Source organism: Nerophis ophidion, linkage group LG17 (assembly GCF_033978795.1).
Source record: "Nerophis ophidion isolate RoL-2023_Sa linkage group LG17, RoL_Noph_v1.0, whole genome shotgun sequence".
Lineage (NCBI taxonomy): Eukaryota > Metazoa > Chordata > Actinopteri > Syngnathiformes > Syngnathidae > Nerophis > Nerophis ophidion.
Genome location: NC_084627.1, coordinates 23,729,308 through 23,756,900, shown reverse-complemented (window position 1 = coordinate 23,756,900; position 27,593 = coordinate 23,729,308). Strand labels below are relative to the sequence as shown.

The following is a 27,593-nucleotide window of genomic DNA, read 5'->3' as shown; positions in this document are numbered from 1 at the left end:
TTTTTTTCCAAATAGTTCAAGAAAGACCACTACAAATGAGCAATATTTTGCACTGTTATACAATTTAATAAATCAGAAACTGATTACATCGTGCTGTATTTTACTTCTTTATCTCTTTTTTTCAACCAAAAATGCTTTGCTCTGATTAGGAGGTACTTAAATAAAAAAAAATGTTCACAGTTCACAGTGAAAAAAGGTTGGGAACCACTGTTGTAGAGGATGTTAAAGGCAGTGCAGTCACGGCAGCCCCTAATAATGTCGGCCGGGTGAAAATTGGGACAAATTCGGGAGAATGGTTGCACCGGTTCATTGTCGGGAGGTGCACTGAAATTCAGGAGTCTCCCGGAAAAATCGTGAGGGTTGACAAGTATGTTGCTAGGGCGGGAAAGCCATTCATAGAAGGTGAATTCATTTAAAAGTGCATGTTAAATTTTTTAAGAAATCTTTTCTTGCAGCCCAGCCTCACCCAGTTTCTGCATCCAGTGATCCCCAGGTAAATTGAGTTTGAGACCCCTGCCCTAGAGCAAAGTATTTTTGGTTGAAAAAAAAGAGATAAAGAAGTCAAATACATCACTTTGTCATCAATTTCTGATTTATTAAATTGTATAGCAGTGCAAAATATTGCTCATTTGTAGTGGTCTTTCTTGAACTATTTGGAAAAAAAGATATAAAAATAACTAAAAACTTGTTGAAAAATAAACAAGGGATTCAATTATAAATAAAGATTTCTACACATAGAAGTAATCATAAACTTAAAGTGCCCTCTTTGGGGATTGTAATAGAGATCCATCTGGATTCATCAACTTCATTCTAAACATTTCTTCACAAAAAGATAAATCTTTAACATCAACATTTATGGAACATGTCAACGAAAAATCTGGTTGTCAACACTGAATATTGCATTGTTGCATTTCTTTTCACAGTTTATGAACTTACATTCACATTTTGTTGAAGTATTATTCAATAAAAGTATCTATAAAGGATTTTTGAATTATTGCTATTTTTAGACTATTTCAAAAAATCTCATATACCCCTTGGCATACCTTCAAGTACCTCCAGGGGTACGCGTACCCCCATTTGAGAACCACTGCACTACACGACACATGTAATACATCACCATGTTCCTTAAAATGTTATAATTCTATGATTGTTGGGTTTCAACAACACAGGCTTGCATTCACTCTTTAATAATGTTCCCAGGTCCCTGTGTACATGGAGGCAAGTTTTAAAGATAATGTATATGTCATTGTGTACGTCTAGTAAAGGGGTGCCCATTACGTCGATCGCGAGCTTTGTAGAGGGTGTGTCAGTCGATCGCCAGCCAGGCATTAAAAAAATACACCTAAAAATGAGTGATCCTCAATCTTCACTAAGACGTCACTTACGTCATTGGATTGACATTCACGGCACCCAAAGATCTTCTGAGATAACGCTGGTTGATCGAGGGAAAGGCAAGAAAACCTTTTTTTTTCAACAGATTCTCGCATCGTACCTGCCGTCACAACGCTAAAGACCGACTGCACAGTTCCTGTCTTCACAATAAAAGCGCTCCTTCATCCTGCCTGCGCTAAGAAAATAAGAGACTCAAAGAAACTGGCGTAAACGGAGTTTGCCGCCATTGTATTTCTTGTAAAGTTTATAAAAACGAGTATGGAAACTAGACAAATAAGATGCCAAAAACCAACCAATCTCATTTGGTATCAGACAGAAAGGAGCACTTTTTTCTCATCCATTTGAAAATGTGGACGTTATCAGCACTACTGTCTGATTCCAATCAATGCAAATCATCAGAATCAGGTAATACCTCAACTTATATTCTTGTCTTCATGAAAGAAAGGAATCTATACGTGTTAAACATGCTTGTATTATTATTAAACACACTCCTTGTTAACAAAAATGTCTATATAAGAATGAGGTAGATCCCCTCGACTTGGTCGAGTGAAAAGTAGCTCGCCTGCAGAAAAAGTTTGGGCACCCATGGTCTAGTACAGGGGTCAGCAACCTTTTTGAAACTAAGAGCAATTTCTTGGGTACTGATTAATGCCAAGGGCTACCAGTTTGATACACACTTAAATAAATTGCCAGAAATAGCCAATTTGCTAAATTTACCTTTAACTATATTTTATTATTAATAATTAATTATATTTATCTTTGTGGAAACACTGATCATCTTAATGATTTCTCACAATAAATATATATAGAAACAGATAAATATCAGTATGCAACACTTTATTTTTATATTTTCTCTAAGTGCACATTTTTCAAATTGAACATTTTCAAATGATCACTTCTAAGACAGTCTTGTGAAATCACAATATCCCATTGTAACTAGCGAGCCACTAACATTTATTTTTAACAAATCAAGAAATACTTTGCACCATGTTTGTACAAATAATAACTCATGTAAAATACAAAAGTCAACTCTCAAATTTTTAAATAAATCATGTCACACTTTGAACTTGACACCAAATCTGTTATCTGTTTCTTTGTCAGTTAGTGGGAAGCCCGGCATTGCTGTTAACTAGTGTGTTGTACTCTGGTGTGTAACTTGAGACCGCAACTCTGAGTGAGTCTTGCAGCTGTGCATCAGTGAGGTGTTTGTTCTTGATGAAGTTCATGTCACAAAAGGCTGCTTCACAAAGATAAGTTGAACCAAACAGGCTTGCAACCTTCATAGCTGCTGCGCATACACCACTGTACTTTTCTGTGTCCACAAGGCACCAAAAGTTTGGTGCAGCCTGGTGGGCTTTAAATTTTAAATTGTCAGGAAAGAAGAGGAAGGAATTTAAAAGGTAAAAGTGTATGTGTTTAAAAATCCTAAAATAATTTTTAAGGTTGTATTTTTTCCATAAAATTGTCTTTCTGAAAGTTATAAGAAGCAAAAGTTAAAAAAAAAAAAAAATTATTTAAACAAGTGAAGACAAAGTCTTTAAAATATTTTCTTGGATTTTCAAATTCTATTAGAGTTGTGTCTCTCTTAAAATTAAAAAAGTCAAGCAAAGCAAGACCTGCTTGCTATTAAATAAATACAATTTAAAAAATAGAGGCAGCTCACTGGTAAGTGCTGTTATTTGAGCTATTTTTAGAACAGGCCAGTGGGCTACTCATCTGGTCCTTACAGGCTACCTGGTGCCCGCGGGCATCACGTTGGTGACCCCTGGTCTAGTATATCAAAATAAACATAATAGGAGGTGTAATGCCACCAAGTCAGATGTTGCTTCTTTTTTCAGGCTTCTGATTGGACAAAATGTGCATGACAGCAGGTGTATGGGTTTGTGTGCAGACATAGACACTTTTGAAACTACACTTGTGTGGATGGAGATTGTTTTAACCCCAAATATGTGTTTTTGAAACTCTCTGTGTTCGTGTGGACATGGCCTTAAACTAATTGAAAGAGGTTTTATACAAATCTTATTTTTGCTAACCTTATTGTTAATAATATAGGTTGTTATTCAGCGCTTCTCACCTCATGGGCGGACTCCACAAGGACTTGATCATACTCGCTCAGCGCCACCAAAAACATGATGGAGGTCACCTTTTCAAAACAGTGAATCCACTTCCGCCTCTCGGAGCGCTGCCCACCAACGTCCACCATCCTAGAGAGCATGGAGCCGGGTGTCAAAAACCATGACTCTGAAGGATCTGGAGCGCAACGGGTGATACCCACCTGAAAACCATGTTCTCCAGGTCGAAGGGGTACTCGATTATACCCGTGGTGGGCTCCCTGACCCTCAGCACGTCCTGTTGAGAGGGCAAATACGCAGCCTCGGCAATCCGGTCCAAGTCATTCAGATAGCTGTTGAGATACGTAAGATGAGTGCATGGGGTTTAATTTATTTCCATTTAACTTTATGTCCCCAAAATGAAAGATTTTGTTCTGATTTTTTGAATGACTGTTAAATGGGAACTTCCCTTTTTGTGGAATTTAGCCTTTCAGTCGCAATCATGAGAGACAAGAAGACAAATGTTTTTTTTTCCTCTTTCTAACATTTACAAAAATTCGTTTGTTCTAGGTGGCTAGCAATACAGCAAATAGGAGCAATAAATGCATCCTTTAAATCGCTTTAAAGGATGGCTTGCCCACCATCCTGTTGTTTTTGACAATCTAAAATTGGTCTAATATTTAGTTCTAAAGAGCTTCACTTGAATATATATTATTAGAATTGTATTATTGTTTTCAGATAAAACTGAAAAAAGAAAAAGTACTATTAAATGTTTTAGTAACACTGTATAATTTTTTGACACTATTAAGCATTAATAAAGTATTAGTTGACAAATAATTTTTCCGACATGAATACTCATTTGTGTGCAGTTTATAAACAGTCATAATTATAACCATTAGTAGATCACTGAATAGCGAATGTGTAAGTACATGTATAAATGTCGAGAGTGTTGCGATCTGCTGCTCAGATCTTCACATGTTTGTTATTTCCATTTTTGTTTTCATTCTCAGTCTGACCCGTTTATTTCCTGTTTTGCCCATCACTCTGGTTACTCATTAGTTCACCTGCTACACTCGTACCGCACACCTGCTTCAGCTAATCACCCTCCTTTATAAGCCAGCCTTTTCTGTTCAGTCTTCCTCGGATCCTAATTTGCCCACGCGCAACAGTGACGACTCTCGACCTTCATCTTTGTATGTATATTCTCGCTAGCTTTTACGCTAAGCCATTTGTTTATTCCAGCTCACATGCTGAGGAATTGTTTTTCTGTTTTTGGTTTGCCTTCTCTTTACAGCAGTGTTTTTGTTCCTAGCCTTTTATTATTTAATAAATCCATTTATAACTTACCTTGTTGTGTTCATCGCTTCGACGCATCCCCGGAAGAACCAATCCGGCATTACAATGCCACACAAGCGTCACAGTAGGATCCGAGCATCAAAATGTTTTTCCGCGTCGAAACCACGGGAGGAACCCTTCGACTTGGGTTTGTGGTTGGAGCTCGTGGCTTGGGAGCAGGAAAGACTTGACTGTGGGCCTGAAGTCCCCTCCGAAGCCGTTCGCGCTGCCCCGAAGAGGCGGGGGGTCCAGTGGAGAGGTCCCCCGCACGGCAGTAATGTTCCAGCACCACTTATTCCTCCCCATGGACACAGCAAGTTTCACCCCGTCCAGGATTCACCCGTCATTACCGGTAATCCTGCTTGTTTTTTTTCAAATCATTCCTTAAGCTGCCATGACACTTTTTCTGACACAAGCGATGACGTCAATTGGGGAACGCCCACCGGTGACGCAACACCGGCCTCTGTTGATGACATTTTTTCAGAAGATTTTTATATTGTGGACAGTAATTCTCATTCCCAACCTTTTTTGAATATCAATAACATTCATGACAAGATACAGAATTATCAGGATATTTTTTCTTATTATTCTAGTCAACCTCAGTCACCTAGTTTTTCTCCTACACCTCCTTTAAAACCTCATTCTCCGGCCAAGTCCAAGGTGTTTCCTCCCTTTTCTAAAGGAAATTCTGGACAAATTAAAGGGGAGGAGTCGGCCCGCCTCCAAGCCTCCCACCACCCTCCCTTAAGGTCAGTCCCTGACCATAGGGAACGGGTCTGGGATCCCCGTCTGGAGGAAGGGGCTATGACCTATAGCTGTGCTACGGAGGTAGCACAGATACTACCCTCTAAACCACAGCCACCATGTAGACCTCCTCCACCTGTTTTTCCCCCGGCCAAATCTCAACGGCCTTGTAGACCTCCTCCACCTGTTTTTCCCCTGGCCAAGTCTCAACGGCCTTGTAGACCTCCTCCACCTGTTTTTCCCCCGGCCAAGTCTCAACGGCCTTGTAGACCTCCTCTACCTGATTTTCCCCCGGCCAAATCTCAACGGCCTTGTAGACCTCCTCCACCTGTTTTTCCCCCGGCCAAGTCTCAACGGCCTTGTAGACCTCCTCCACCGGTGTTCGGACTCGCGAGGTCATTACCTCCAGCACGTCCTCCACCACCGGTGTTCTGCACTGCTCCCAGTCTGGTTCTCACACCAGCACATGACTCTCGCCTGGTTTTCAAGCCAGAATTAGACTCTCGCCTGGTTTTCACACCAGAAAATGTTTCTAGCCTGGTTCTCAAGCCAGCACTAGACTCCCACCTGGTTCTCACACCAGCCTCCGACCCAGAACTGGTTCTCATACCAGTTACAGACTTTAGCCTGGATCTCACTCCAGTACCAGCTCCAGAGCTGGAGCCCACTCCAGTACCAGCTCCAGAGCTGGAGCCCACTCCAGTACCAGCTCCAGAGCTGGAGCCTACTCCAGCACCAGTGTCGACGACGGGGCTGGAGCCCACACCAACGTCGACAACGGGGCTGGAGCCTACAACTGTGTCGACAGGGCTGGAGCCTACTCCAGTACCAGCTCCACGCCGCCAAGCGCCGGTACCAGCTCCACGCCGCCAAGCGCCGGTACCAGCTCCACGCCGCCAAGCACTGCCGACGACTAATACGCCTGCCTCTACGACGTCGCCGTTTGCTTCTACGCTGACGACGCCTGCGGCTCCCAGGCCGCCTCCGACGACTCCTGCGGCTCCCAGGCCGCCTCCGACGACTCCTGCGGCTCCCAGGCCGCCTCCGACGACTCCTGCGGCTCCCAGGCCGCCTCCGACGACTCCTGCGGCTCCCAGGCCGCCTCCGACGACTCCTGCGGCTCCCAGGCCGCCTCCGACGACTCCTGCGGCTCCCAGGCCGCCTCCGACGACTCCTGCGGCTCCCAGGCCGCCTCCGACGACTCCTTCGGCTGCAGCACCCGCATCATCCTCGCCAGCTGCACTCGGGCCTGCTTTGGCTGCAGTCCCCGCACCCTCGTCTGCTGCTTCCAAGCCTGCTGGGATTTCGGTGCTGAGGCGTCGTCCACCACGTCGACCACGGGCGTGGCCTCTGCGAGGTCATCCTCCTCGCCAGATACTCCCTCCTCCATGTCGGCCACGGATGTGGCCGTGCCCGGGTCGTCCGCCTCGCCGGGCACCTCATCCTGCGAGGCGGCCACTAATGTGGCCTTTTCGAGGTCGCCCGCCAAAACTTTTTCGGCAGCAGCGGTCCACCCGCCGCCGCCACATGATGTGTCCTCGGTGGATTCGGGGACATGCGATCTGGCGACCCTCCACCGTGGCCTCCCTCCGCCCTCCCTTCGTTTGTGGACTTTCTGGTTTTGGGGAGGGGGTTCAAGTTTTTGTTTGTGTTTTTGAGACATCTGGTATCTGTCTTTTGTTGGGGGGGAATACTGTTGCGATCTGCTGCTCAGATCTTCACGTGTTTGTTATTTCCATTTTTGTTTTCATTCTCAGTCTGACCCGTTTATTTCCTGTTTTGCCCATCACTCTGGTTACTCATTAGTTCACCTGCTACACTCGTACCGCACACCTGCTTCAGCTAATCACCCTCCTTTATAAGCCAGCCTTTTCTGTTCAGTCTTCCTCGGATCCTAATTTGCCCACGCGCAACAGTGACGACTCTCGACCTTCATCTTTGTATGTATATTCTCGCTAGCTTTTACGCTAAGCCATTTGTTTATTCCAGCTCACATGCTGAGGAATTGTTTTTCTGTTTTTGGTTTGCCTTCTCTTTACAGCAGTGTTTTTGTTCCTAGCCTTTTATTATTTAATAAATCCATTTATAACTTACCTTGTTGTGTTCATCGCTTCGACGCATCCCCGGAAGAACCAATCCGGCATTACAATGCCACACAAGCGTCACAGAGAGATTATTAAAAGTATTATTTACATACACTTTCTAAATAATGTAACAAACCACAGACAATACCTAAATCTAATGTTATTATGTAGAAATGGTGAATCAATCATTTATAAAGTCTACAAATGCAACCACCAAGCTTTAGTAATGAGTACAAGATGTATAACTGTTTATAAACTGGATGAGTATCATTTAGGAATTATGCATTATAAATCATCAGTATTTACTAATGCTATATTAATGCTTAATAGGGTGTATTTTCTATAAAATGTTACCAATATTTTTATAAAAATGCAATTGTAGAAATGAAATTGGGTCATTAGATCAAAATCTTAAGGTAAGAAACTTAAGGATGGTAATACGTTTTTGAGGAGAAAATGGATTGTATTTATTTATGGGAGTTAAGTTGCAAATTAAGGGAAAATGTGTGTAGTGTTTCTTTACCTCGTGACGTCGCCAACTACTGGCCTAGCATGCCTGTTACAGCATTTTCAAGTCAGTCTGATGCATCAATGTGAATCTTTTTAAAAACCTAATCAGGAACACGTTCCTGATTCAAGCATGTAAACTTTTCCAAAGCATAAACACAGACCCCCATGTGGCAGGCAGAGGAAACAATGGAAACTATTCTGCAAAGTCTGAGCAGGTACCCCCGTCTGTTTACACTCACTATTTGGCAGAGTCCGAGAGCTGGTATTCCCTCTTTCGATTGTAACATTCCTGAATCCCTGGATCGGCCCACAGGCTCTTGATGGCGTCCACATATGGTTTTGTAAATGTTGTCACCGTCTCCACATAAACCTCGCTGACAATACTGGCGTTGGCCTTAATACAGAAACAGAAACAAAACCCAAGGAAACATTAATAGAAGAAAAATAGCCTCTGTGAATCTGTTTTGCTATTTCTTTGACTTTTACAAAAGGGTACCATAGTTGGTAAAAAAGTAAATTGTGATAATGATCATAGAAATAAAGAAAACACATAGTGTAACATAGTGGTGGGTAGCATAGTAATAAAAGCTATACACACATTACTAAATGTAATGTCTTAGCAATATGGCTAAAACAGTATTGAATCAACAATAACACAAGTAAAAGAGTGAAATATACATTGAAAATCCAGTCATTGTTAGTCATTATGTAACACATTTTGTAATGAACTACAATGAGTACACGATTTCATCATGTCTCACCAACGCCTTCTTTTTACTCTGGTATGAAAGTAAATATTGCAAAAAAAAATGTTTTTAAATTGGAACTAATTGGTGATTGAGCAGCATGTACAGTCCTTTGTTAATCATCGTTCATTGGACATGACTACGAGAAAATCATTTTCACAAAGTAGGATTCATTATTTATTAATACAATATTTTCTTCTTTTTTTTGTCCTGTCCAGCTTCTCAGGCAAAGCATATAGTTGATGTAGATGCCCATAACGGCTTTACTAATTTAATTTACAAAAGAGAAGTGTGGTATACTTTTCTTTTTGCCTTATTTGTAATATAAAGGACGAACACTATTTGAAATACATTACTTAAATGTATTTATATTATCATTTGGTGGAGCCAGGCTGGAGCCAGAGGTGATAGAAAGAAAAAAAAACAGGAAGACAGAGGGGGAAATTGTGGGGACAAGAAGGGGATAAGATAGAGGGACAAAAAACAACAACAGCAAACACAACAATAACAACAACAACAGAACAACATGAGTAAATAGGATATGTACAAATATGTTAGTATAAGTGACAGAAAAGAAGCAGTTCGTGAAATAAATAATACAGAAATGACAATGAACATTATTACACTACAAATGGAGAAATAAAAATACGAATAGAAATGGCACTATTGATAATGAAGAATAACAATAATTTTCCCTCTATTATCAACAATACAATTGTTCAAATTAAACAATACATACTGTACTTACTTGAATTGCCGCAGAGCATATAGTATGCGCCTGCCTTGAATTACTGCCGGGTCAAACTCGCGCCGCAAAATAATTAGCGCATGCTTAGTATTACCGCCTGGTCAAACTCGTGACGTCACGAGTGACACTTCCCCTGTCATCAATTTCAAAATGGAGGAGGCTGATTTTTAATACCGGTAATTTGAAATCACACAAAGGGAAAAAGATTAAGAGCTATTCAGTAGGATTTAAGATCCAAGCTTACATCACACTCACATTTTTACTGCATGCCTTTGGTAAGTGCCGGAGTGAGAAGAGGTTTTAAAATAATTAGCGCATGCTTTCTTTTACCGCATGCCTTTAGTAAGCGCAGGAGTGAGAAGAGGTTTTAAATTAATTAGCGCATGCTTTCTTTTACCGCATGCCTTTGGTAAGCGCAGGAGTGAGAAGAGGTTTTAAATTAATTAGCGCCCCGGCGGCAATTCAAGGAAATACAGTATATGTAATAATAAAACAATAATACGCTATTTTCAAATCTACAGCATAACAAACCTGTTTACGACCTTCAACATTATGGGAGGCCTCTAGACATGATATAACACCTTTCAGTCAGCCACAGTTACACTATTTTCATTCATTTTAGTAATAGCTGCTTGAGGCTGAACAACGCGCTCAGATTGGTTTGATCTTCTTTTGTGGTCAATAATATAGTATAATTTTTGGTTTGTTTGTTTATTAGGCCATTGTATGCTTGAACATGTAAGTTTGGGACCAAACAATTGTAGAATATGCTTTAAAAAAAAAAATATCAAAACAAAATCCATTATGTGGTGAAGTCGCAATATTCGAACCTCTATGTATAATATCTGTATAATATCTTTGTTTATTCTTAAGGACAGAGGGACACACATTTTTTTTTGTCATTTAATTTTTGTATAATTACATGTTAATCAACATAAAAATAATAAATGAAATAATCAGCATTAAAATAAAGTACTTTTCATATTTTTCCATAATTTATCAGAGTGTATCTTTAAAAACAAAATCAGGTATACATAAATGTTTATCGATACCAACATCAATATTCCTTATTCATTACTACTAAATCAGTCTTTTATTGATACCTGATTTTTAAGTCTTGACACAAGTCAACCATGTGTGCAGTGCAAGGTGCAATGCAGTTGTTATAAATCATCATCTTGTAAAGACCACACAGATCAATCACTGTGTTTCTATTCATTACAATTGGAAATAATATTTAAGGTATGGCGTTCATGTAAAGACCACATACTTTTTACATGATACATCATATTGAAAATATAATATACAAACCCCGTTTCCCCATGGGTTGGGAAATTGTGTTAGATGTAAATATAAACGGGACACAATGATTTGCAAATCCTTTTCAACCCATATTCAATTGAATGCACTACAAAGACAACATATTTGATGTTCGAACTCATAAACTTTATTTTTTTTTGCAAATAATAATTAACATAGAATTTCATGGCTGCAACACGTGCCAAAGTAGTTGGGAAAGGACATGTTCACCACTGTGTTACATCACCTTTTCTTTTAACAACACTCAATAAACGTTTGGGAACTGCGGAAACTAATTGTTGAAGCTTTGAAAGTGGAATTCTTTCCCATTCTTGTTTTATGTAGCGCTTCAGTCGTTCAACAGTCCAGGGTCTCCGCTGTAGTATTTTACGTTTCATAATGCGCCACACATTTTCCATGGGGGGCTTCACGGTGGCAGAGGGGTTAGTGCGTCTGCCTCACAATACGAAGGTCCTGCAGTCCTGGGTTCAAATCCAGGCTCGGGATCTTTCTGTGTGGAGTTTGCATGTTCTCCCCGTGAATGCGTGGGTTCCCTCCGGGTACTCCGGCTTCCTCCCACTTCCAAAGACATGCACCTGGGGATAGGTTGATTGGCAACACTAAATTGGCCCTAGTGTGTGAATGTGAGTATGAATGTTGTCTGTCTATCTGTGTTGGCCCTGCGATGAGGTGGCGACTTGTCCAGGGTGTACCCCGCCTTCCGCCCGATTGTAGCTGAGATAGGCGCCAGCACCCCCGCGACCCCAAAAAGGGAATAAGCGGTAGAAAATGGATGGACATTTTCCATGGGAGGCAGGTCTGGACTGCAGGCGGGCCAGAAAAGTACCCACACTCTTTTTTTTACGAAGCCACGCTGTTGTAACACTTGTCTTGCTGAAATAAGCAGGGGCGTCCATGATAATGTTGCTTGGATGACAACATATGTTGCTCCAAAACCAGTATGGACCTTTCCGCATTAATGGTGCCTTCACAGATGTGTAAGTTACCGATGCCTTGGGCACTAATACACCCCCATACCATCACAGATGCTGGCTTTTGAATTTTGCGCCTATAACAATCCGAATGGTTATTTTCCTCTTTGTTCTGGAGGACACCACGTCCTTTGTTTCCAAATATAATTGGAAATGTGGACTCGTCAGACCACAAAATACTTTTCCACTTTGCATTAGTCCATCTAAGGTGAGCTCGGGCCCAGCCAAGCCGGCGGCGTTTGAGGATATTGTTGATAAATGGGCTTGGCTTTGCATAGTAGAGTTTTAACTTGCACTTACAGATGTAGCGACCAACTGTAGCTACTGACAGTGGTGTTATGAAGTGTTCCTGAGCCAATGTGATGATATCCTTTACACACTGATGTCCGTTTTTGATGCAGTACCGCCTGAGGGATCAAAAGTCTGTAATATCATTGCTTACGTGCAGTGATTTCTCCAGATTCTCTGAACTTTTTGATGATTTTACAGACCGTAGATGGTAAAATCCCTAAATTCCTTGCAATAGCTCGTTGAGAAATGCTGTTCTAAAACTGTTGGACAATTTGCTTACAAAGAGGTGACCCTCACCCCATCCTTGTTTGTGACTTACTTAGCATTTCATGGAAGCTGCTTTAATACCCAATCATGGCACCCAACTGTTCAAAATTAGCCTGCACACCTGCAGGATGTACCATAGAACTGTTTGATGAGCATTCCTGAACTTTATCAGTATTTATTGACACCTTTCCCAACTTCTGAGTCACATGATGCTGGCATCAAATTCTAAAGTTAATGATTATTTGCAAAAAAAATATGTTGTATTTGTAGCATATTCAACTGAATATGGGTTGAAAATGATTTGCAAATCATTATATTCTGTTTCTATTTACATCTAACACAATTTCCCAACTCGTACAAAACCCATTTTCATATATCAGTACAATCAATTAGCATGTTGGAGGGGGGGGGGGGGGGGGGGGTGCATTTGACAAAGCTGTTTTAATGCCACAGAAACGCAGCCTGATGGAGTGACGTCAGACAGCTGTCAGCGGACGCCATTTTGCTTCAGAGCAACCTTATGGATCATTATACTGTATTACCTCAATTTTGCAATTTTTTGATTGGAATAATATGGGCCTGTCGATTAATGGATTGCTAAGAGGACGGTTGATTATGTGCAGTAGGGGCGGTCCACAGTAAAGTGTTTTCATTTCAAACTGTCACTAACTCCTATTAGTTTGCGTGACTTTGAGGAGGAAATAAAGTTTAAGTACCACTGATAGTCACACACATACTAGGTGTGGTGAAATTACACTCTGCATTTGACCCATCTCCTTGTTTCACCACCTGGGAGATGAGGGGAGAAGTGAGCAGCAGCGGTGGCCGCTCTTCATAACAATTTTGATGATTTAACCCCCAATTCCAACCCTTGATGCTGAGTGCCAAGCAGGGAGGTAATCGGTCCCATTTTTAGAGTCTTTGGTATGACTCAAATATTGTTATGTTACAAACTTTTGTGTGGTGTTGCCTCCTTATTTGTGATTATTGCAAGTTGATTAGCAAATGCCTTTTTCAAGCTTAGCAGCGGTACCTGAAATCATTGTGACAGTGTGTTATAATTATGACTGGCAGCTGGACAAAAAAGGACTGATAGCCATATTATTAGTCCATAATCTAAACAGTCTGGGTAATCGTACTAATGCTAGAGATTTCCCAATCAAAATTTTTTTTTTTTGACTTCATAACCAAACCAGTTTTGAGTCTTGGTCTGATGTTTTGACAAGCAATTGTAGAACTGACAATGTTTTATAGCAAGTAACTAAAGTAAACATAAAAACAATTTTTTATCAAGCTTATCTTACTAAATCTAGAATTTTCTATTATTCAAAATCAGATGATGTACTCGGAAATGTGTGGTATTAAATTTTACATACAAGAGTGGTTACACCACAATAACTACACTAAAGCAAAAACTACTAATGAATTTCATTTAAATCATCATCATTCAAAGCATTCCTGTATACGGAGACTAATGGATTTAATTTCTGAGTTTTTCGTCGGAAATTTCCACTGAAACACCCCAATCCCACCCCTACCACCCCTAGCACTTTAGACTGCACACATGGTTGCTTTAAGTGTAAATAACAATAGAAGCTTCTGTAATATCAGTTATTAACACTTCTGACTATTTTTTGTCAGTGTAAATCAGCTATAAACAGTGTATAGTTCGATGTTTATAGCAACGTTAATGAAGCGTGAATAAAAGTTAAGGTTAAAGTACCACTGATAGTCACACAAGCGGAATCACTCTCTGCATTTGACCCATGCCCTTGTTCCACCCTCTGGGAGGTGAGGGGAGCAGTGAACAGCAGCGGTGGCCGCGCTCAGGAATCATTTTATGGTGATTGAACCACAAATTCCAACCCTTGATGCTGAATGCCAAGCAGCGAGGTAATGGGTCCCATTTTTATAATCTTTGGTATGACTCGGCCGGGGTTTGAACTCACAACCTACCGATCTCAGGGCGGACACTCTAACTGCGAGGCTTTCAGATAACGTTACCCATGCTGCTACCTCTCTGCTCCGTGAGGGCGTATACGTATGTGACGTATGACGTGACAGTATGTGACGTGTCTAAGAAGGTGCGCTTGCTGTCTGTGAGAAGGAGAGACAGGAAGAGCCTGTAGTGTAATACTCGCAGCTAAAAGCAACTGCGTGAGAATGTATACTCGAATATCACGATATAGTCATTTTCTATATCGCACAAAGACAAACCTGCGATATATTGAGTATATCGATATAGCGCCCAGCCCTAGTACCACACAATTTGATTCGATTCAAAATCGATTCTTGACTCAAAACAATTCTTGATTCAAAACACTTTTTTTAAATAACAATAGGTGCCACTTTTATGATTAACTACATTCCTCCATAAAATAGATAAAATCCCATCCATTTTCTACCGCTTACTCCCTTTTGGGGTGGCAGGGGGCGCTGGCACCTATCTTAGCTACAATCGGGCGGAAAATAGATAAAATAACTCTGAAAAAAATCTATATTACTTAAAAGAAAACTAGTTTTGTTTAGTAAAATTCTACCTACACATTTAATAAAGTTAAATACAAATAAAGCAAAAAGAGATTTTCTTTTGCAAAGTAAATCTGTGCAGCCGGTATGGACGTCTACATCAACAATACGATTTGCCTCAGCGGCTGGACAGAACAGATTTTTAAAAGAAAAAATCGATTTGTTTTTTTTAATCAATTAAGAAAGATTACAAATAAGAATCGCGATTAATTAAAAAAAAAAATTATAACACTCACCGAGTTTATAAACAACAAAATGACCCAAAAACTATTTTGCAATAATGAGAAAAACAAGAAAAAGATTGTCACATACAAGAAAAAGATTGTCACATACATTCCTCTCTCTCTCTCTGGTTGTAATAGCTTCCCAGGAAAGCAAGAAGGCTTGTGCACACCTGTCACTAATCACCACACCCTACCTTTAGTGATTGCACATACCTATCCTCTGCTGGTCTTTTATTTCATTTCCTCCATGAGTCCAGACCCCCCCAACCTTCTTCATGCCAATTCTTGAGCAACTATTTTCTTTTTGCTGTTCCATTTGTTCCTTTTTTTTTTTTGCTCGCCTTCCTTTGTCCAGTTTATTTTGTACTTTGTTCTCTTTTTGTTTTTTCGTGACACTGGTTCCTCCACCCAGTGCCATTGTTTTTTGGATAATTACACTTGGATAATTAAAGACATTTCTAAACTATTACGTCTCCCTGTCTGTCTGGAATCCAAACTTTGCTGAGCGTGATATAATATCAATGTGATTACTTTAGTACCGTCTATAAACTGGTACCATATTGGGTATAGAATAGATAGTATCGACATCTGGATTGATCACTCCTAGTTTACTTGAAGTCCTGCTCAATGTGTGCGTGTACTATGCTTAGCCATTCATTTTACTGTAGTTCTCTAGTAATAATGGTACTTCATGGAAAATGTATGTATTTTTTGCCCCAGGGATGAGGATTAGTACTTTAGAAGCCGCTTCACACTGTGGATAAACATATTTGTAATTGCTTGCTCTTAAATTTGAGCCGGTGTTCTGCAGGGTTAGTAGACCTTTTCTCTGATCAAATTCAAGCACTTATTAAGGGTGTTCAAAATAAATGTTCCAGTTTTTCCAGTACCCTTCAAAAGGCGAAAACCAGTGTGAATTAATCCATAGACTTGTTTGAGGTCACCGAATGCTGTCTGTAGAAAAAATATGGAAAATCTGCTAAAAAGCTAAGCCTAACATTGCAGTTATCATTAACTGAGTGGGGCATAGAAAATGAAGCAGTGCTTCTGTAGACTATTCAATGGCATTGGTGTTTGCAAACATGTCTCCAGTTGTGGTGTTTTTCAAATTTCTTGTTCTTTTTCTTACTTACAGCACTCAGTGACATCAAACAGCACGGATTGATTCACACCGTATTTGTGCTTGTAAACTGCATAATGTGATATAAATGCACGCACCCTCAAAATGTCAATTTCACTCATTTATTACTAAAACGGTTCCACAGTAATATAAGGATTATAAATAAAAGGAACTTATTTTGTTCGTTTTGGAACACCTCAGTCACCTTTCATTAAGCATGTCTAGCCTTATAACTGTAGCTATGACAACAAAATCGATTTTAATTGAGGGAACTTCTTAACATAATTTATCATTGACAAATGCTCAGTTTTTTCCTTTCATAGCTCGTAGTAACAGTCCGTAATTAGTAGGGGTGTGGGAAAAAAATCGATTCGAATACGAATCGAATTGTTTATGTTGTGCGATTCAGAATTGATTCTAATTTTTTTTTTTAAATCGATTTTTTTTTTTTTAATCAATCCAACAAACCACTAAACAGCAATATATTAAACAATGCAATCCAATTCCAAAACCAAACCTGACCCAGCAACACTCAGAACTGCAATAAACAGAGCAATTGAGAGGAGACAAACACGACATAGAACAAACCAAAAGTAGTGAAACAAAAATGAATATTATCAACAACAGTATCAATATTAGTTATAGTTTCAGCATAGCAGTGATTAAAAATCCCTCATTGACATTATCATTAGACATTTATAAAAAAAAAAAACAATAGTGTCACAGTGGCTTACACTTGCATCGCATCTCATAAGTTTGACAACATACTGTGTCCAATATTTTCACAAAGATAAAATAAGTCATAATTTTGGTTCGTTTAATAGTTAAAACAAATTTACATTATTGCAATCAGTTGATAAAACATTGTCCTTTACAATTATAAAAGCTTTTTTTTTTTATCTACTACTCTGCTAGCATGTCAGCAGACTGGGGTAGATCCTGCTGAAATCCTATGTATTGAATGAATACAGAATCGTTTTGAATTGGAAAAATATCGTTTTTGAATCGAGAATCGAATCGAATCGAAAAAATCGATATATTATCGAATCGTGACCCAAGAATCGATATTGAATCGAATCATGGGACACCCAAAGATTCACAGCCCAAGTAATTAGCATGTAATCTAGCGCTGATATCACAGTTTAGGTCTAGTATTTACCAAAAGGTAAGAAAACAAGTTCAGCTAAAAATAGTAAACTTGTAGGACTAGTAATCTGTGTGGTTTACCTTTCATATGACTAGAGAGAACCGACTCTTCCATTGCGATAAAGCTGAATTTCCTTTTTGCATATTTTGCAGCAGACAACACGTGGATTTGGTCCACGTTTTATCCAAAGATTGTATTTGTCATTTTCCATCCAATGTTCATTAAAACGTCAACCTCCCGGCATGATGGACCGATGCGACACTGTTCCCTTTGTGGGCGACACGGATCGGCTCTATCTCTGTCATGAGAATAACCTAATGTAAGGGCTTGTGCAAAGACAACAGATCAAGCGTGTAGCTTTCATTTTTAAGGAAACTTATTTTATTTTTTTTCATTTTATAATTAGCCTATTGAGGTGGAAGAGGGGTTAGTACGTCTGCCTCACAATACGAAGGTCCTGAGTAGTCCTGGGTTCAATCCCGGGCTCGGGATCTTTCTGTGTGGAGTTTGCATGTTCTCCCCGTGAATGCGTGAGTTCCCTCCGGGTACTCCGGCTTCCTCCCACTTCCAAAGACATGCACCTGGGGATAGGTTGATTGGCAACACTAAATTGGCCCTAGTGTTTGAATGTTGTCTGTCTATCTGTGATGGCCCTGCGACTTGTCCAGGGTGTACCCCGCCTTCCGCCCGATTATAGCTGAGATAGGCATCAGCGCCCCCCGCAACCCCAAAAAGGAAATAAGCGGTAGAAGATGGATGGATGGAGTCAGACTGCCGAGAAGTATGATGAACACATACAAGCACTTTACCCTAAATTCAAGCATTTTTCAAAACTTGAAAACATTAAAATTCAGGCATTTTCAAGGTTTTTAAGCACGCGTAAAAACCCTGGATCTGGCAAGTCATGCAACTCCTGCATGCAACTAACAAGGAAATGAAATTGTGTCTCCCTGAGCGTTTATCCATTTTGAACAAATCTTTTTCGTGAGTAAGATCCTAAGCCATGTAAACACTGAGAACGGAACAGTTAAAAAGGCAAATATCAACCCTGATCGAGACATCTCTCAGGCATATTTGGTGAATATTTTTTACCTAAAAACTGAATCACAATAAGACAGATGTACTACTATGCTGTATATACATTGGCTATAAGAACGGGCATCATGTTTGCGAGCACTTTATTGTGGACTATTATGGTGCCTGGTGGGTGATGAAAGCCTTGCAGCACATTATTTCATTCCTACAAGAGCTGAGTTGAGTGGATCAATGGTCTGACTATGCATTGTGTTTAGATTTACTTCTTCTTTGGTTAATGTCAAAACTGCAGTGTCCTCAAAGGCTTTTTTCCTCCAAATGGCAATTAAATAAGCAAGACTTAACGAGTTAAAACAAAGTTAATCTTTGACAGATAACAATTTGACAAGAAAAGATACTGTCTTTGCTGTGCACTTCAGTCAGACACGCTTGTAATAAAATACTCCTCGGTAAAAGAATAACAATGTTATTTGTAGACATTGTGCAGAACTTGCACCAAAGACACTTTCGCTTTCTCTTGTTCTCTCACTCACTCGCTCTAAGATGTTTTCCGTCTAATTGTTACTCGAGTGCATCGACCGTTTCCTTTCAAATGCATTTAGGAACCAAACTAAGTGCAGAGGCTGCAGAGTTCCGGGTAAAATCTTATTGAGATAATCTCCTCTGGCTTGGAAAACGGATGTCTTCCTGGAATCTTTCCCCTCGCCTCCTTAATGTGCCTCACTGCCTGGCAGCAAATATTTCAATGGGTGTGCACTACATGCGCCATTATGTTATTGTTCACATTCATAAGACAGGTGGCCGCCATTTAATATCGCACAAAAAAACATACCACCAAGAGGGGGTGTCGAAATGTACAAAAAACAGTTTGATATGCGTCTTTTTATCCCCCATTTTGCTGGACAGTCTTGTTCTGGTGGCAGTCAGCGCAGAAAGTCCAGTTTTGACACAAAAAATGTAACATCTTCAATGCTGGTGTGGTAAGTACTGGTTAATAATTTGTTTAACCCAAAATGACAAGAGGGATCTTTATTGCACACAACATACAAAGGATTTGATGCCCATCCATCCATCCATTTTTTACCGCTTATTCCCTTTGGGGTGTCGGGGGGCACTGGTGCCTATCTCAGCTACAATCGGGCGGAAGGCAGTGTACACCCTGGACAGGTCGCCACCTCATTGCAGGGCCAACACAGATAGACAGACAACAAAGATTTGATGCATTAGCGTGAATTTACTCTCAATTTGTTTTGCTGAATCTTGTTTGGTTAGTGTCGAAAAAACTAACAAGCAATTAGACGAGAATGGTAACAACTGGATAGTTATTCTATAATGACTAAACAACAAACCCCCTCCTAACGTGCCTTGTATGTACCTGGTCTGCAAGAGAATAAAAAGACATGGCGGGGGAGATCACTTTTGCCAATTTAGCGGCTTTGATGCTATATTAAGCAACTATTCAGACCAGGGATGGCTAATATGGCCTAAAATCCATAAGGACAGGGCTTCCCCTTCACGGAATTGCATGCGGTGCGCCGCACCTGGCCTTTTCATTTCCGCCACACCTTGGAAACACGTTTTTTTTAAAACTTGAAAACAAATTAATTCTCCGCTAATCACCATTCAGGCATGTAAGGCGTCATTGCAAACATGTGAAACACTGACATTAAATTAAAAACACACAGACATAAAACATTAACACCAGGAAGAAGTTACAGTGTGAATAAATAAATATAGCCTATTTTTTGCACTTGTGACAAGTGATGTACCGAAAACCCGACCACGGAAAAAAGACTTTGATTACCGAGAACCGTGCTGCCAAAACCAGATGTAAACAAAATGCACGTCCTTGTCTGGAGCGTTATCAGGATGTCTGCAATGTGGACATAATTTTCATATATCGCAGATATACCCGTGCACAGCCATCTACAAAATGTACAATGTAAAGAGGACAGTGGTGGCTTTAAAGGGGAGAAAGTCTAATTAGAGCAACAGCGCCAAGCAAGTGTGACGTGATGCTTGCTGCAGCTCGCCTCTGTTGTCGGGGACATTGAAGGACAGAATTAGAGTCTATAAACACAAGTACATTGTATAACTACACCAGAAGAAGTTTGCTAGATTTGTTCCCAGTTGTTTTTATTAAAAAATTCATTAAAAGTCTCGAAACACATGAACAAATCTCAACAAAGTACATTGCACAAAAAACAGCAACAATTGAAAATATTGCAAAACGATAAAAAAAACATGTTAACACTAATAAATTAGTTTTTACATGTATGAATACATTTGTTTAGCTTTTTTAAAGAACAATACTCGATGACGTCCTGTGACTACGCCCGTAACCATGCCCCCACCATCACAGGTATCTTGGCAGTCGAGGGGAAACCCAGTAATGATATTTATCATAATACATTACACGGTATATAATGATAGAAGAAGCATTTCATCGTGGTTTACAAAGCTTCCAAATTTTACTGCTGACATGTAACAACATATCGTATTATTTATCATTTTATTTTATTTACTTGCTAGTTCACTGTTAATAGCTAGTTATCAACAAAAATTACTAAATACTTTTTGATGATAAAAAATACAGTAACAAATGAACTACTGTAGTATCAACTAAAGGTGTAACCATTAATGGATATTTATATTCCTTAGATTCAAAGGGTAACTGCACTTTTTTTAGATTTTGCCTGTCGTTCACAATCATGAAAGACATGACGACAGAAGGATTTTGTTTAATGCATTCTAACTTGTAAATAAACATCCTCTATTCTAAATTCCAATATATAACCGTTCAAAAACCGCCAACAATATTCTATTTACATTTCCTGACTTCAATATTAACCAAGTATAAGTGATATTGTTAATATAAGCGCTAACGCAGACAAATTATTAATGTCACCTATGTTTACATCATTGAGTGGTCTGCTGCCTTCTCGCTTCCTTGCCTCCTGGAAGTTTATTGTAGATCATAAATCATGCATCTCACCCGGACAAAAGAAGTCTGAGTAGGTATTCTGACATGTTGGTACATTTTGACAGCCATTTAGAGACCGGAAATGGAGAGAACGACACAAAATAAGCGTGGTCCTCCTGTTGCCCTCACCCTGTGTTCTTTGTGAGGATTATGGTCATTCTTCATCTAAAATGGGAATAAATCAATAAACAAGCAGTCGGCATCCTAATGAGAGTGGACATTGTAAATGGGTTATAATTTAATGGTACTTAAAGCGCTTTGACACTAGGGCTGGGCGATATATCGATTACACAGGTTTGTCTCTGTGCGATATAGAAACTACTGACTATATCTTGATATTCGAGTATACGTTCTCACGCAGTTGCTTTTAGCTGCAGGCATTACATTACAGGCTCTTCTCGCTCTTTCTTGTCTGTCCTTCTCACAGACAAGCGCACCTTCTTACACACGTCACATTACGTCACGTCATACGTCACATACGTATACGCCCTCACAGAGCAGAGAGGTAGCAGCATGGGTAACGTTAGCTGTGATGCTAGCAGAGCCGTGCGAGTGGTGATACGAGAGAGAGAAGGTGCGAATGAAGGAGGAATTCATTTCCAAGAAAAAGAGCAGGGGGTCCATCGTCTGGCGGTGGTTTGGCTTCAAGTGGGAATATGTTGAACAGACAACCGTAATTTGTCAAGTGTGGGCCAACAGCGTTGCTACAAAAAGTAGCATTACTGCTAATATGTAGCATCATTTGAAAAGTCACCTGCTAGAGAATGAAGAGTGCTTACTCCGTATGTCAACATCTCCGTTCGGTGCCACACACCCACACCATCAAAATGCAGAGTAGTGGGGGCCGTAAGGGAGATTTTAGGTTGTTTTCGTTCACTTTTGTCTAAAAGCGCCAAATTTGGCACAGGTGTAGCTCAGGGCATACTTAAATGATTTAGCTAGGGCGCCCGCGCCGGTGACCTTTGGGGTCGCAACAGCGGCTGATCCAATATGGCCACCACCTGAACATGCTTATGCCTCTACATTTGAACCAGATAAGCTACAAATTCAAACTTGGTGTCTATTTCATGTTTTTTGACAATTAGAAATATGATGGAAAAATCATCTTTATGATTGGGTGTGTCTGGACACCTAATTGGCATATTTCCAAGATGGTGCAGCTTTTGTCAAGTAATTGGGGAACAAAAACAACAACCCCCCCAACCCCCCCCAAAAAAAATCATAATAATAATTTTTTTTAAATAAAAAGGGGAGAGAAGAAGACAGCCTCCACGTGGCCTCCCCCACAAGTAGCCAAAGAGTACTTACCCTTTAAGCGAAACCAATGTCTTCAAAATGCCCAAACAATACCCAAGTTACGTCCAATGTCTTCAGAATAGCAAAACGCCACTTGAAAATACGCAAATTAGGGGTCCAAACACACCCAAAAATAAAAATGAGCATTCCGACACATTTGTACTTGTCAAAACACATGAAATAGACACTAAGTTTATATTTGTAGATCATCTGTTTCAAATGTTAGAGACACAAGCTATTGCAAGTGGTGGCCATATTTGATTGGTCGCTGTTGCGATCCCATCGGTCACCGGCGCGGGCGCCCTAGCTAAATCATTTAAGTATGCCCTGAGCTCCACCTGTGCCAAATTTGGCGCTTTTAAACAAAAGTGAACGAAAATATCCTAAAGGGCCTCCACTAGAGCCAAACATTTCCAGATCAACACCGTATGAAAAAAATAGTCAACAACAGAATTTAATAACATCCGTAGTAACATACCGCATAGCGAAGGACGAACACTATTTGATTTCCTGTTATGCACCTCATTTTTATTTGACACTTAAAATGTTTCCGACAATCTTGTACTTTCTGTTTTGGAAATGACATGAACGTTTGTGCCATTGCTTAATAACTCTTTAATAAATACAGTTTTGGTCAATTGACTTAGTTGTGATTTCCTTCTCTGCATGAAAGTTTAAAATGAGCATCAGCTAATATTAATGCAGTATGAAGAAGAATGTTTTAATGTAGACACATAGAATCATCATACTGCTGTGATTATATGCATCAAGTGTTCATTCAAAGCTAAGGCAAAATTTTTGAGATATATATCATGTATCGCGATATGGCCTAAAAATATCGAGACATTAAAAAAAGGCCATATCGCCCGGCCCTATTTGACACTATTTCCACTTTCACCCATTCATTATGATGTTTTAATATGTTTGTTGGCTCTCATGAAGTCTGCGGCGAGTAATAATCAGTGATGAAGAAAAAAAAAAAGCAGACGTCGGGATGCGTTTTTGAAATTAATGCAGCCACTGATCCTGTTATTCTACGTTAAAGTCAACAACGATGGACCATGCTCAAACTTGCTCAGAGCTGCCCAGCTTCACCATTTGAGTTTGAAAGTTATGCATCTTAACCCTTTCTTACCCAACCCGCCATACTTGATATTTCTCAGTTCTACATTCCCCATCCACTACTCAATATATTTTTCATTATAATAAACTTTGGTTTTTGCAGCTTGCCATTGTTCGAGTAACTCTGATTGATCGTAATAAGCAATCCCAGACCAAGCCATCAATCCACTGTGCCTACATTTAATAAACGACGAAAGACACTACGCAATTTAAACCAATCAGAAAAAACGGAAGGCGGGTCTTGGAGTCTTTCTTTCACACACCTCAGCTGTATGTTGTTTCTGATTGGTTTAAATTCATGCGTGTCTTACGTGGTTGATTGAATGTAGGCACAGTTCTGATCAAACAACCTGATTGTATTACACGCTACAGCTGGGCCGACAATACAGTCTCAATACATATTGCGATAGACACATACTCGATATCAATATAAAACGCGTTCGATAAAATATTTGATATATATTTATATTTTCTGGTCGGAAAAAAAAACGGAAATTATGAAGCAAGATTTGTTTCATGAAGTCACTCATGCTTTGGGAACCCAGCGAACAGGAAACAGGAAACTGAGCAATCGGAGTGGCACGCTAACAGCCAATCACGTAACAGTATCAGCACCTTTCCTCCAGGACCAATGTTTTCATCGAGGGCAACAACCTTCACTTTACCCGACAATGGGTCTGCTAGGCTCCGCATTTGGGTCAGAATGACGAGGCCGTCGACTTGTGACAATTTAGTTGCTTTATTCTTATTTCTGCAGGACACAACCGGACACATTCGTCAGTCAGCAATACTGCTGCACGTGCAAGCCCAACTGACGTCACTTACCCAACATGACACATTGCCATTCTTAAAGGAGCGCAAACACCCTTATGCTACTCTCATAACACTAGTGTTGGTGCGCTGTCTTTCTGTCTTGTTGTGGATTCACTGCATGGAGTGAGAAAACAATCTTTGAAATCTTGGTATATTAACTCGATAACAGAAACTTGTCATAAGTTTTGTTGGTTTTACTGCCGACATGCGGTAACATCATGACACTTTCAATGTGTCCGTTTGATGAGTAGCTTCTCAAACTCTTCTGTCTAGTGTTCAATAGCTTATACACTAGGGTCTCAAATGTGCAACTACCTTCAAATCTACTTTAATTATTTTAATATATTAGCCGTGCTAATCCTACCTGGCTGCCAGACACCTTCTCCACCAATAAAATAGCACCTTTTGTAAGTTGGAAATGTTATTACAGTATTCATTGGTAGGCTTAAATAAGTCATAAAAAGTATCAATAATTATCAATATCGATCAATATGAAAAAAACGTATATCATGATATGGTGTTCGGCCATATTGCACACACTTCTGAACGCGCGTGCACGTTGTATTACACGCTCACAAAACTGGATGCACTCACCCAAATTGTATACGGCAGAAGCGTCGCAAAAGTCTGATTAGGAACAAACAACTTAAAACACACGTATGCAGATCTGATTACACACACTTGGATTAACATCCAGGAACATGCACATGGATTGGATTACACTCACACAAATTGAGATACACGTTTACAAATTGGTTTTCTACATTAATACTTTCATAGTGATCATCGGTGATATTAACATTTAAAAAGCAAGCTCCGCTACATATCAATTCAAGCACTTTCACAACCAACAGTCAGCCAACCACCAGGGGGCGACGAAAGACCGGAAAGTTGGGAAACTCATGTGAGAGTGAGTAAGAGTGAATGAGAACAGAAGGGGATTGTCAGTCACAGTTAAGTTAAAGATAAAGTTAAAGTACCAATGATTGTCTTACACAAACACACTAGGTGTGGGGAAAAGAGTCCTCTGCATTTGACCCATCCCCTTGTTCACCCCCTGGGAAGTGAGGGGAGCAGTGGGCAGCAGCAGTGCCGTGCCCGGGAATCATTAATGGTGATTTAACCCCCAATTCCAACCCTTGATGCTGAGTGCCAAGCAGGGAGGTAATGGGTCCCATTGTTTTATAGTCTTTGGTATGACTTGGCCGGGGTTTGAACTCCCAACCTACCCATCTAAGGGCGGACACTCTAACCACTAGGCCACTGAGTAGTTGATCATCTGGTTGCCTGTAGCTCCTGAAAATATTAGGAAAAATAAATACATGATTACATTGGAGCCCTCGTCTCCCCTAGAGTGACCCACAGGGGGACACAACAGGTACGCATTTTAACCCCGGAACATGCCGTGTGCCGTGGGAGATTATGTAATTTCACCTATTTGTGTTAAAAAATGTTTGCAAACCAGTAATTATAATCCGCAAATAATGTGCCGTTGTTGAGTGTCTGTGCTGTCTAGAGTTTGGCAGAGTAACCATGTTATTCTCGTCAATATCAGTAGGTGGCAACCGGTAGCTAATTGCTTTGTAGGTCGTATGAGACAATCATGGTTTGTCGTGATCACAATATGCAGGCGACAGCAGGAGGCAACGTGCAGGTAAAATGGTATCTAATCCTTAAACCAAAAATAAACAAAAGGTTAGTTCCCCTAAGAAAAGACATTAAAGCTTAGGGATGGCTATGCAGAACGAAACTAAGACTGAACTGGCTACAAAGTCAACAAAAACAGATTGCTGGACAACAGCATAGACTTCTCACGTGTGGAGTAGAGACAGCGTCCACAAAGTACATCCGTACATGACATGACAATCGACAATGTCCACACAAAAAAAGATAGCAAAAACTTAAATATTCTTAATTCCTAAAACAAAGCTGGTGCGGGGAATCGCGTTCAAAGGAAGACATGAAACTGCAACAGGAAAATACCAACAAAACAAGAAAAGACACCGAAATAGGAGCGCAAGACAAGAACTAAAACACTACACATGACAAACGTCAAAAAACTCAATGTGATGTGACAGGTGGTGACAGTACACCTACTTTGAGACAAGAGCTGTAATGATGCATGCTTGGTTATGGTTTGAAGTCATATCCAACAATTGCGAAAACAACTTTTATTGTCTACTGAGTTTCATTTTTTTATGATTTCTGCTGGTGGTGTGCCTCTGGACTTTTTAAATGAAAAAATTGCGCCTTGGCTCAAAAAAGGTTGAAAAACACTGCTCTAGACAACCTCCCAAACCTGGAAATGCTCCCTTGCTTGCCATAAAAAGTTGCACGGCAAAGTTGCGTTGGTGTGCACATTTGAACAAATTATCGTGTTGCAGAGACAGGTTAAGCATTAAAAAGACTTCCCTTCCTTCCTCAACCGCGTTTGTCCGCGACGTGAAGCTAATAATCTAAATAGAGTTAAGGTTGCTAACAGAGCGGGCCACAAAAGTGCAAAGCCCTGACGAACAGCTACAAGAGCGAGGGTGCCCAAAGTACAGACTACCGTTACATCAATCCTGCACCGTGGGACCCCATATTCATCCACCTCTCAAATACACACATAAATAATGGATGTACGAATGTTTTATTTGGCTAATACATGACCCCGAAAAAGACAAACGGTAGGAAATGGATGGATGGATGGATGGGTGTCCTATATACTGTGAGCAGTATAGTGTGATCATTGTAGTATGTGCTTTTTGTGCGTAATCTTAATTTTTTACTTGTTTGTACTTTACGATTGCACACTTTGTCTTTTGCAGATTTTAGTTTATAACTGATGACTTATGAGTTCAACTACTGTTAGTTTAAAATATA

At 40.1% G+C, this 27,593-nt stretch overlaps 1 protein-coding gene across 1 annotated transcript in view; it reads right to left on the bottom strand.

Annotated features, from left to right (window-relative positions):
* LOC133536241 (guanine nucleotide-binding protein G(q) subunit alpha-like) overlaps positions 1 to 27,593 on the bottom strand; it is a 49,827-nt gene that overhangs the window by 6,587 nt on the left and 15,647 nt on the right. The window contains exons 4-6 of the mRNA XM_061876622.1: positions 8,356 to 8,510; positions 3,668 to 3,796; positions 3,467 to 3,596 (exon numbers count right to left, since the gene is read on the bottom strand). Of these exons, the coding sequence (XP_061732606.1) occupies positions 3,467 to 3,596; positions 3,668 to 3,796; positions 8,356 to 8,510 (414 nt within the window). The remainder of the gene's footprint in view (positions 1 to 3,466; positions 3,597 to 3,667; positions 3,797 to 8,355; positions 8,511 to 27,593) is intronic.